Source organism: Lolium rigidum, chromosome 6, assembly GCF_022539505.1.
Source record: "Lolium rigidum isolate FL_2022 chromosome 6, APGP_CSIRO_Lrig_0.1, whole genome shotgun sequence".
Classification (NCBI taxonomy): Eukaryota; Viridiplantae; Streptophyta; class Magnoliopsida; order Poales; family Poaceae; genus Lolium; species Lolium rigidum.
The window spans coordinates 288,155,045-288,166,126 of NC_061513.1; the positions used below are offsets into that span (position 1 = coordinate 288,155,045).

At 45.0% G+C, this 11,082-nt stretch overlaps 1 protein-coding gene across 2 annotated transcripts; it reads left to right on the plus strand.

Annotated features, from left to right (window-relative positions):
- Positions 1-2,908: 2,908 nt before the first annotated feature.
- LOC124659693 lies at positions 2,909-6,954 on the plus strand. Of its 2 annotated transcripts, none has more exons than XM_047197518.1 (4): positions 2,909-3,013; positions 4,012-4,540; positions 5,531-5,571; positions 5,692-6,954. In XM_047197518.1, the coding sequence occupies exons 2-4, from the start codon at positions 4,213-4,215 to the stop codon at positions 6,694-6,696; spliced, it is 1,374 nt and encodes a 457-aa protein (XP_047053474.1). In that variant the 5' UTR covers positions 2,909-3,013; positions 4,012-4,212; the 3' UTR covers positions 6,697-6,954. The 2 variants fall into 2 exon arrangements, with proteins under 2 accessions (XP_047053474.1, XP_047053475.1); XM_047197519.1 differs by having other exon boundaries at positions 2,920-2,983.
- The last annotated feature ends 4,128 nt before the right edge of the window (positions 6,955-11,082 follow it).

Sequence of the window (11,082 nt, forward strand, 5' to 3'; positions counted from 1 at the left end):
GCTGTGTTGGTTGTCTCGTCGAGAGGCAAGGATTCTAGGTTTTTGGCTCTAACTTGCGGTGGTTCTACGTACTGAAGTTGTGTCTCGACATACCCTCTCCTAGCCTTTATATTCCAGGCTAGGTCCCAAGAGTCATCGACTAGGTTACAATGAGATCTATTCTAGTCTTTCTTGTACGCTATCTTCTTGCCTTGTTCATCAAGAATCCATCTTCTGATAGGTCTCCTTCACTGGAACCGACGTATAGGCCCACCTTGGCTGTTGGGAAATCTTCATGGGCCCCTAGTTGGGCCGAACGAGGTAGTCTAATGTCGGGTACTCGAAGGGTAATGCCCACATCACCTAGCACCGCCACAGACTGCACTCTGCTAGAAATATCTGAATCATCGTCGATGTGCTGACGAACAAGTCATGTACCTTTAACTCTCATTTGCTAGGATTCAGAAACTTGATAAGTCCTTCGCGGTTTGAGCTAAATTACACCAGTTTTCCAGATTCGTGTGCGGGTACGCGAGTTTGAAGTAAGGTTTACTTGTATTTGCTTAGGAAATTAACCGATTCCCAATCTTTTGGGTGCATCAGGCTTTTTCCCAAATATCCCTATGATCAAAATATTTGTATGCAAAGATAATAATGAAATATTGCCTTTTCATATTCAAAAGGAAGAAGAAGTTGAAGGTTTTGAGACTCGACCCAAGTTTACGACTCGAGTAGAGTCTCGGGGGCTACTGGTCTGGGTATGCTATATCGGATCCTCAACATTGGTGTCCCTGATATGAAGCCCATGAAGAAATCCAGATGAAGCCGAAGATCTTACGTTGTGTAAATTAGGAAAGCTAGGCCCATATCGGGCGAACCTACTTATGATGTAACTCGACCTCGAGGTGGACTCTGAGACCTAGCCCGCTATATAAGGGCTAGTAGGAGCCACCGACGGAATATATATTCAATCAGACAAAACACCTTTTAACCCTAATTTGACATAATACAATCTCGATGATTCGCCCTTGATCACACTTCTAGTCGACTGCCTAGTTTGGCTGACCGGTTTGTTGATTCGCCAGTGTCCTCCTTCCTAGAAACCTAAGTCCATCATCATGGGCATTGACATGGTTAGCCCTTTGTCACTACCTTTGTCGTAGGCACCTCTGAGGTAGACAAGCTCTACAGGACGAGACCGAGCCAAGCCAACAATTTGGAGACAAGGAGAACATGACAAAGGGAGCGAGGAGCAGCCTTAGCCGTCCCCCCAGGGCAACCCTGGAAGAAGGCTGGGAACGGAGGACTGGGGCAATCAGGCCAAGGCTTGGCCTCGACTTTCCCCAGAAGGACCAGGAAGGCACCTCTCCTGGGACACGAGCGGCTCGGGAATGGAGGTCAACTGAACTTGACAAGGCGTGTCAAGCTCAACCTTGGGAACATGCGACGCGCCTGCGTCCCTGCGCGCCATCATGGCGCGGGTAGACAGTTTCCTGCACGGTAGATAGGAGTGACAACTCGCTGTCCGAGCTGTCACACCACCATCAAGTGCGCCGGCACAGCCCGTGGCCATCCATTGGCCACCGGCACCGCCCACCTGCGTGAAGACCACGTGTCGTCAAGCGATTGAGCCCGGGAACACCCTTGGGTGGTGCTCGAGCTAACCGTTGCAGTGTCTCCTTGAGGTATAAAAGGGGCACCTCGCTGGCGTGTAGGAGGTTCGGTTCGAAAGGATTGTCCAGAGGGTTTTAGGGAGGAAGATTGGATCATTCGTGAGGAGAACGGACTTATCCGTGTGTGAGAAGAGAGAAAGTAGACCAAGAGTTGAGTGGAGAAGCTCATTCGTGAGGAAGAGGAAGCCCAGGAGGTGTAGAAGCTAGATAAAGCACTCTCCCGGCACCACAATGTTCATCATCTTGTAGCACCATCCACCCCAGATAATTCACCAAAACAGGGCGTATGGTTGTTAGCCAAAGGGCGGCCCAAATCTAGGTAAAAAAATACCCGTGTGTCAGGTTTTGTGTGTGCTTTTCACTCGTCCTAGCAGGTTTCTGAGACGACCCGTTGAGGCCGAAATGCCTTCGTTCCCACTACCGAACAAAACGGAGGTGTGAACATCCCGATGAAGATCCTCCGCTGCCGGATGGCAGAGCCCCGGCTTGTCGTCGTCTCCTTCGCTGCATAGCGCAAGCTCACACGGCGGTGAAGATGCCCTAACGCGAAGGACGCACGGCACATGTGAGTATGGCCGGAAATTGGCTAGCTAGCCTATGTTTGACTGGCTGACAACTAGCCATGCTATCTCTTGCTAGTAGCTACGCAGGGAGAAGAAACCCCACCTTAAAAATGCAGCCAAGAAGAAACTAGTCTATAATTCAGCTCAGAACCTCGCCTACTCCTCTTTTTCTTCATCACAAGCTAGTGTCTTTTTCCTGGCGGAGCAACTTTCCGGCCTCTATCGGCATCAAGGTTTGGGTTGATTCCCGAAATTGGCGTCGCTACGTCTACGTGTGCACACCGCACTTGCACGACGGCAGGAGCTGCCTGGCAGGTGTGCCTTCCCTCCCATAGCAAAAGTACCGGAATGCCCCAGCGGCGAGTATCGAAAGCTCCTCCGGCCAATCCGGGCCGTCCGTGGGCAGATCGCACGGTCCCCGAGCCGCCTAAACCCACATTCCGCACAGTCACATTACTGTTGCGGAAAGGCGGATGATGCGCTTCCCCATTCCGACCGCTCCCCCCTCTCTTCTCCTCTCCTCTCCTCCCCACTGCCACCCACCGCCGCCCGACGCGCCGCGGAACCACTCCCTCGGCCTCAGCACCGCCGCTCTCCCGTCCCCGGGGAGGGCTCCTAGCTCCGCCGCGCGTCTGCGTCATATCCCCCTCCCCACAAACCCCCACCCGCTCCACGACCACCGCCTCGTTTCCGCTGCCGTCGACCGCGTCGCCGCGCCGCCACCGTCGACCGGCGCTTCAATCGGGAGCTGGAACTTGCGACGCGCAGGTGAAAATCCCCCAGCGCGTCCTGCTAAAGGTCGAATCGAATCGAACTTTTTTTTCCCTTTGTAGTTGAAAATTGGGGTTTCTTGTCGAAAGTCTCGTGCTTTTCTATCAGGAGAAGAAAGTTTCGGAATCTTCTAACCGAAAGGTGAAATTTCCGTCCAGAAGTTCTAGGGCGGCGGCACCGGGGTGTCGTCTAGGCGGAATAGCCGCCGGGGCTGCGGGCAAGGACCGGCCAGGGGTAGGTTAGAAGTTGGAGAAGACGAATGGGGGCCGCCGGGGTTTGGTGAGGTCTGCCAGGATTTTAGCCAGTTAGAAGAACTCTTTTCGTGTTACCTCCTAGGCTTTATCCACCTCATCCCCCATCTCCTCCTGTACAGCCGTGGAGTGCAGATCCATCCGGACCTGGATTGATTCCCCTTATTAGGACTATCCATCTGCACCTGCCCATATTCAAGTACATGTACTGTATTTTGGTGCCTATTACACTGAACTAATACTACTGATAGCCACTTACTTTCAAAAGGAATCAAGGGTTTAACTGAACCTTAAGCCTGCCCCTGCTTTCAGAACTAGGTAGTTAGGTAGGTGTCACACAATATAATGTTATTTGTGGCTGCAGATGTTCTTGAATCGAAACCTCTACTATGCGTACGACACTCATATGTTCGATATATGTCCGACGCACATCGTGAGGTCTGCTTTATTCCTGCCACACGCGTGAATGGCTTGATGGTGCATGTCGTATGGAAATCGGACAAAATATGTCGTGTGTATAGCAGCTCTCTTCTTGAATCTTGTGGCTTTGAAACATATAAAAACTCCAGTATGCATAAATTTTTTGTCTGGTGCACAGTTCCTGATTTGCATGGCTGTGAGTACGATGAGAGTTCGTTTGTGCAGTTGGGTTTGCAGGTGCACCCTTGTTATTTTAAGATGGTAGCCTTTTGTAGATCAACACAATAGCCTTTCTATTTCTATTTAGGTAAAAAAAAATTCAGACGTTACTGACATGTTCTCTAAATGCTGCAGGTGACACAGTTTCATGCCCTCCGTCTCCTGAACTGGATATACCAAGTTATCTGCGCTGCGAGTAAGCTTTATTTGTCAAACACAAAATAAGCTAGTAGTATTTCCACGTGATTGGGAAAATTAGTCAAGACGGGTGCTCTTTGCTGCGTGGCCGCTAGGCCACATGGGACAAAGTCTAATCCTGCTAGCAGAGACTGTTCCATGGATCCTACAGAGCCTCGCTGGCGGATGAATTCGAGCTTCTCTCCTCCCGTGTCCAGGGGATGGGACTGCATGTACTCATCAGACGGATTGCCTCATAGGACTCATGATGCTCCACATGATCATCCACCTTATGTCTCATCACTATCATCACATAGTAAAGGAAGTAGAAGTGCATTTGGCAGTGACCAGTACCTGAATCACCACCACTCTGTATCTGATGGGGCACTTTCTTATTTTGGTAGTCCTGTTGACAGCCTTCAGGCTCCACGTTGGACACCCTCTCTTCAGAGATTTGATCTTGGCGAGTTCTCTACACCTGCAGGAGGTATATACTTGGCCCTTATTACATACAATAGATGCTCACATGAATTGATTCAGGTCATGTTTGTATTTGTTAATATGCTTCATCTCTTCACAGCATAATGGATTGAGACTCTTACTAAAATTAACATACTACTAACTAACTTCATTGGAAGAACATTTCGATGCTTCACATAGGCTTTGTTTGGTAGTAATAGTATGAAAGAAAATTACTGAATGGCCCCAGCTTCACATAGGCTTTGTTTGGTAGTAATAGTATGAAAGAAAATTATTTGACATGAATCGTCATGTTGTCACTATGTTCCTGCTTAATGCTTCTGCGTGTTCGTATGGCAATGTACCTTCCACATATGTCGGAAGCTAATGATGAAATGTACCTCTGGAGGAGAGAAACTATATCATTTTCTTCTGTGAATAATCTTAATATTTTATGTAATCCTTGCTTCTGATGCCTATATCATTTGTTGCAATTATGCCTTCACAACAAATGTGAACCCTGAGAATATTATTTGCTTATTCCCATATCAAGGGGAGATGAGTACAGCATGAAACTTAGGGAGTAAGATCTTTACACATGTTTGGATGATACAACACATGCTGGTATTTGAATGCACACAAGTTCATTGAAGAATTACTTATATACAAGCACATCAAAATATGCTTGGGCCATAAGCAGAATGTATAAATATGTTGACGTACTCCAGGGACACATTAGAAGAGCTGGTTTTGCATATTTTGTTACTCAGTTTCAAATTGTATTACTTTTCGTACATCGCAACTTACCTTCTCAATTGGTTCTTAAAAAAACATCTCCGTTGAAATGGGCATCAGCGATTTAGCGCTTACTTGTTAGAGACAGCTGCCCCTGCGACACCCGAAATTTTCGTGTTTTGTTTCAGTAATTAAGATATAGCTGAGCAGTCGTTGCTATCGTGCTAATATTCCTTGGGTAGCTTTCTGTTTAATTAACAGTTTCTCTATTCTTTGGCACCAGGACCAAAACCTGAAAGTTCTGATCATCTCCAATCCAGCGAGGTAAGCTCCATTTTATTTTCATTTAGTTAATGCCCTAGTTCTCTGACAGTTTGCATGCTTAATAAGCATGCAGTGCACTTTTATCATAGTGCTGGCGTTTATGTTTATTGTATGCTGCAGAGACATTTAACTGCTGTGAGCAGTTTCAGTTCTGCATCTCCATTCTCAGAAACAAGTCAGATGGCATCTTCTAGTAAACGACCAGCTTCACATCTACCTCGCAATCATCTGGGAAGGCGATCCTTTATGTCAACACCAGTGTACCCGCTAGTCTTCCGCAATCCAGTGTCAGAAGCAGGAGCCTCTGGGATGCCCGAGGCCAGTAATGCTGGGCGTACCACGCCGAGTGACGACAGCCAAGTTTCTCCTGTATGGCGACGCAGTTTGACGAGTCCTGAGCTCAAGTTTCATGACACACTGAGTGAACTTCGGAAGATGGAAGCTTCTCCTGGGCCGAACACAAGCTCAAGGAGGGAAGGATTCAGATGGAGCAGTGCTAGCAGCTATGATTTTGGATATGATGGAGAGGCCATTGATATTTCAGATCATATCAGTGTTGAATCCCAAAGATCCCCGACAAGTTCAGTGAGTTCCCTGAAATGTGGCTTATGCGAGAGATTCCTTCGGCAGAAATCACCATGGAGCTCAAATCGGATAGTCCGGAATACCAACATGCCAGTAGCAGCAGTGCTCCCATGCCGACATGTCTTCCATGCAGATTGCCTGGAGGAAAGCACTCCCAAGAGCGAAGTTCACGAGCCACCTTGCCCACTGTGTGTACGAGCTACTGATAGTGAAGGATGTGTATCATTCTCGGAGCCTCTACATGTTGCCCTCAGATCCGCTCGCAGGAATCAAAGCATTAGTTTCTCTTCAGGTGGTGCTGGTGGGAGTAGCAGCGGAAACCCTCCTCGCCATGATCATGTCCTGAAGAGAAATCAGTCAGCGCTTGTGCCCAGGCGAAGCGGGTCACTGTTCCGCAACCGCTTGAAGAAGCAGTTCCCCTTCAAGGGGAGGATTGGTAAGGAGTTCTTCGGTGGTAGAGTTTTCAGGAAGGTTGGCTCAACGTCGTCTTCAGGTCAACAGGACGAGGCAGCAAAACCTGATGACCAATCCATGAAGTAGCTAGATTGAAGCCACGCTCCATATACTGTGCACTGCTGCTACACTACCATTTACCCCCTTTCATGTCCAGCGTCCGTAGTACATGTATCATAAGCTGTGGAATGCAGTGTCCATGCCGCTGCAAGTAGTCGTCCAAGACAGAGTTGTTTTGTGTGGACGGTGCCTGCCATGGATGTGGCAGCATGAATGCGTGAACTAACTGTGGTTTGATCATGAATCCTTCCCCGCCTGTTTGTTATGTATGCCTGAATCTATTTATGTTTGAATGTTGCACATGGGCAGGCTAGAGTGTTGATAGACGAGAACGGTTATCGGTTGCTGCTATTGTGCTTAGTTTAACATGGGCGTAGTACTTGATCTGTGATGTTCTCTTTTGTCTGGAGCACGTGCATTCCATATTTCCATTGACAGCTGATCAGCAATATTGCCGGCGCAAACACTTTATGCCATTGGGGCGGTTCTCTATATGAACAATATTGCCGGCGCAAACACTTTATGCCATTGGGGCGGTTCTCTATATGACTATCGCCTATTAGGACCACTACTCGACCCAAAGACGCACATGCCATATCAGTGTTCAAGCTCCCCAAACAAGTAATTAAAGGGATCACATGTGCTATGACCCGTTACTGAAGCATTTGCTTGGTGGAAGATGTGTGTACCGAAAAAGAAAGAAGCATTTGCTTGGTGGAAGATATGTGTACCGAAAAAGAAAGGTTGTATGGGTTTTCGAGATCTCCATTGTTTCAACTTATTGGCTATGTTGGTGAAGAAGTGTTGGCGCCTTATATGTGAATCTGAATCTCTTTGTGAGAACAAGTATTTCATTCAAAATATTATCGTACAGGAGACTTGTTAAATGCTGCTGAACTGAGGAAGAGCTCTTCTTATACTTGGTAGAGTATTTGGGCAGGTATACATAATTTCAAAAAGGGTTATACATGGAGAGTGGGGAATGACGAGGATATCAATATCTGGGACGATCCATGGATCCCTAATAGCCCATCCAGGAAGATACTCACTCCTAGAGGAAATATAGTGTACACCAAGGGCTCGGAACTGATAAATCCAGTCACTAGAACATGGGATGAGGCACTACTTTGATCCATGTTCTCGCTGGATGTGAATAGGATCTTGAAGATCCATTTGGCAGTTGGAATGATGGAAGACTTTGTATCATGAAATCTCACGGATATGGTTTCTGTACGATCTGCGTACTTTGCAGAGTGGGATCATCAACATGGACGTAAATTGATTCTCACCAATGCTTTGGGCACACCAATATATTAATCAGGTTTGGCATCAGTTGTGGAAGCTAAAAGTTTCTGCTAAATCTAAAAAAAAATGCCTGGTGATTGCTGCATGGTACCATCCCGTGCAACATCGTCTTGGCCAATAGACACGTTATCTAGAGCAGTGTCCTGTTTGTAAGATCCATTTCAAAGATACAAAGCATCTATTCTTTGAATGCTCTACAGTAAAGGAAATTTGGGAAAACCTTGGGATCTTGACTACTATTGAAGATGCATGTACGACTAACCGGGCAGGGTCAACGGTCCTCGAATTTTTGCCGAGGAAAATGATACCAAATTTTTCATATGGGAAGGACTTGGGAAAGAAACAGTTCAGTAGCCGGCTAGAAGCTCACAGGCGATATTGGCCATGGCAATGACTTTCTCCAAGTCGTGCAAGAGAGCCTTGGGCATCAGACGACATGGATGGGAAAAACCACCAGAAGGATAGGTAAAACTAATTAAATGTTGGCGCGGCCTTCTCAACAGATTATTTTACAGGCGCAACGGGGGTTGTACTTCGAGATGATCAAGGTATGTTTATAGCTGGATCCTATTGCGTGATTCTGAGTATTGCCGATGCGGAAGCAAGAGCCCTTCACGATGGTTTGTTACTCGCATGGCGGGTGGGGTGCAACAATTTTCGTGATGGTTTGTTACTCGCAGGGCAGGTGGGGTACAACAATTTAATTGTCAATAGTAACTGTATGAATATAATTGAAACAATGCGGAATAGAGGCAATTCACTGGGAGGTGCTGCTGTGAGGAATGCTCCTTCTTAGCTCGTAATTTTGCTAGTGTTAAGGTTTTTCATATCACTAGGTAAAGCAATATTATGGCCCATATGTTGGCTTATGAAGCGGAGGGATCCGAGTCAATTGTTTGGCGTGAGGATCCTCCTGATTTTATTGTTGCCTCTTTGACAAACGATTTAAACTTATTTGCTAATCAATAAAGTTACCGTGGCGGCTTTCTCTAAAAAAAGACGCACATGTGCTGGCATTTTACACAGCTCGCTACCCTTGGTGATGCCTATATCAGGTATCTTGCATCAGTGATCATTCCGTTTCAGCTTTTATATTGTAAAATTCACCACGTTGCCAAGGAAACATAAATACCACGGTAAAGTGACCAGACTCATTATGAAAACCCAGGATCTGAAACGTTTCACGAAATGATTTTGGTTAGTTACATCAAACTGTGGCAGAAAACTTCAGGCGCAAAACTAGGGTGCTTGACGTTAGGATTTACATAATTGTGCATCTTTTTTGAATAATCTGAAAAAATCATAGATGTGCGTCATGCTATACATGAGCACCCGCTAAAAATCATGTAAAACCATGACCAGTCATTTTCAAAACTAATGGCACGTCTTTGAAACTAAAACTCAAGAAAATTATTAAAATGTCTATGCGATTAAAGACTATTACCAAGTGTTTTCTAAAAATACAAATTGAGCTGAAACATTAAGTAATCTTCAAAAAAATTGTTTATAAACTAGGGGTACATTCAAGGAACTTTCTAGTGTAGGGGACCATGGTGGGGCCATGTCCTCTATTGGCCCTAGGGGTACCATTCTTTTTTTTTACAACTAGGTCCACCATTCAATGGCCCTCAGATACATACACACTTGGTCACAAAAGGAAAATAGTAGTGGATCTTGGATACTCATAAATCCTATAACTTGATACCTCTAAAATTCACGTTTCGAGCACTCCAGCAATTCTGAAAAAAAAATTACAGGTAGAGGACACACTTATGTATATGTAAGCTATTTTTATGCCTAAATTTGAAAGTATGTAGGTTAGGCAAAAAATGATAAATTTCAAATGAACAGTCTAATGGAAACTTCCTCCTCCCGAATTTTTTGTAACTTAGTGGTCGAGCAACTATGTAACATAAGGGGCCTGACTATGTTTAATCGGGTTCAAAATACCCATGTCCAAAATTTTCGCTTTAGTCACAAACCTTGTCTTGTTGTTGGTTACACAAAGGCATTGCAAGTATGAAACCAACAAATCGTTCAACAATTACCCTAAACCGATTGTCATGGGAGAGGACATATATCAGATAAAGGGAAGTTCCTATGGCGCACACATCAAGTGGATACAATAAATGTTACAGATAGGTGAGTGGTGCATATTCCTTTGTCCATGAAAACAGCATGCGCAACTTCTTCTGCACGTATTGGTCGTGATGCTGGTATGGTGGTGGCGGGGCCGGTCCATAGATTCTAGGGCAACACGGCACCAAAGGTCCCGTCTTTACCGTGTCGAAGCATTTTAGGGCGGGGGGCCATGGCCCCCTACTATGGAGACTTTCTTAAAGATATATATATTTATGCTACTTTTGTACATTTTATTCACAGTTTAAGTACAATTGGTATTCTTGGCACCCTAACAATCTCTATCATGTTCCGCCATTTGGTTACGCATAATTTTTTTAAATATTATTTGACAAATATTTGGGTAATGCAATAGTAAATTAAATAATATTTACATTTAAAAGATCCCTGGTCTTTGGAATCTCGATAAAGACATTGAAACTATTTATTTCTATTGATCGAGCAAATTATATATCATTATTCTTATTTTTACCATAGCTACATGTGTACATGTGTATATACATATAAATATGTATATATATATATTATATACATATATATATATATACACATAATTAATCGGAGAAAATTTATGAGAGTCAGTGTTGTGCTTCATATTGGAAAGGCTAGAGAGAAATCATGTCATGTCACCGGGAAAAATTATTTAGAAGTATTGAATTATTTTTGTAAAAGGAGTTGGAGTAGAGGTATGATTGGATCTTTTGCATTTTCTAGAATTATTCTAAGCCGTATGGCCTAAAGAGTAATTGTTGATTTTTTTGGTATTAGGAATCAGAGTACAGGAGCGGTATGCTACATCATAAAACATCTATATTTTCTAGAATTATTTTAAACTATACAACCCAAAAAGTATATATATTAGTGTATTAAATATGCAACAAATCTTGGGCCAAGGCCCCTAGCTCATGGAGGCCCGGGCGAGCGCCCCTCTGCCCCGTCCTATGGGCTGGCCCTGGGTGGTGGTATACT

Excerpts from the sequence above, each read along its gene's own strand:
- LOC124659693 (XM_047197518.1), top strand. The coding sequence starts at position 4,213 with ATGGATCCTACAGAGCCTCGCTGGCGGATGAATTCGAGCTTCTCTCCT. Across the intron at positions 4,541-5,530 it reads GTTCTCTACACCTGCAGGAG|GACCAAAACCTGAAAGTTCT; the intron begins GTATATACTTGG and ends CTTTGGCACCAG. Across the intron at positions 5,572-5,691 it reads ATCATCTCCAATCCAGCGAG|AGACATTTAACTGCTGTGAG; the intron begins GTAAGCTCCATT and ends TGTATGCTGCAG.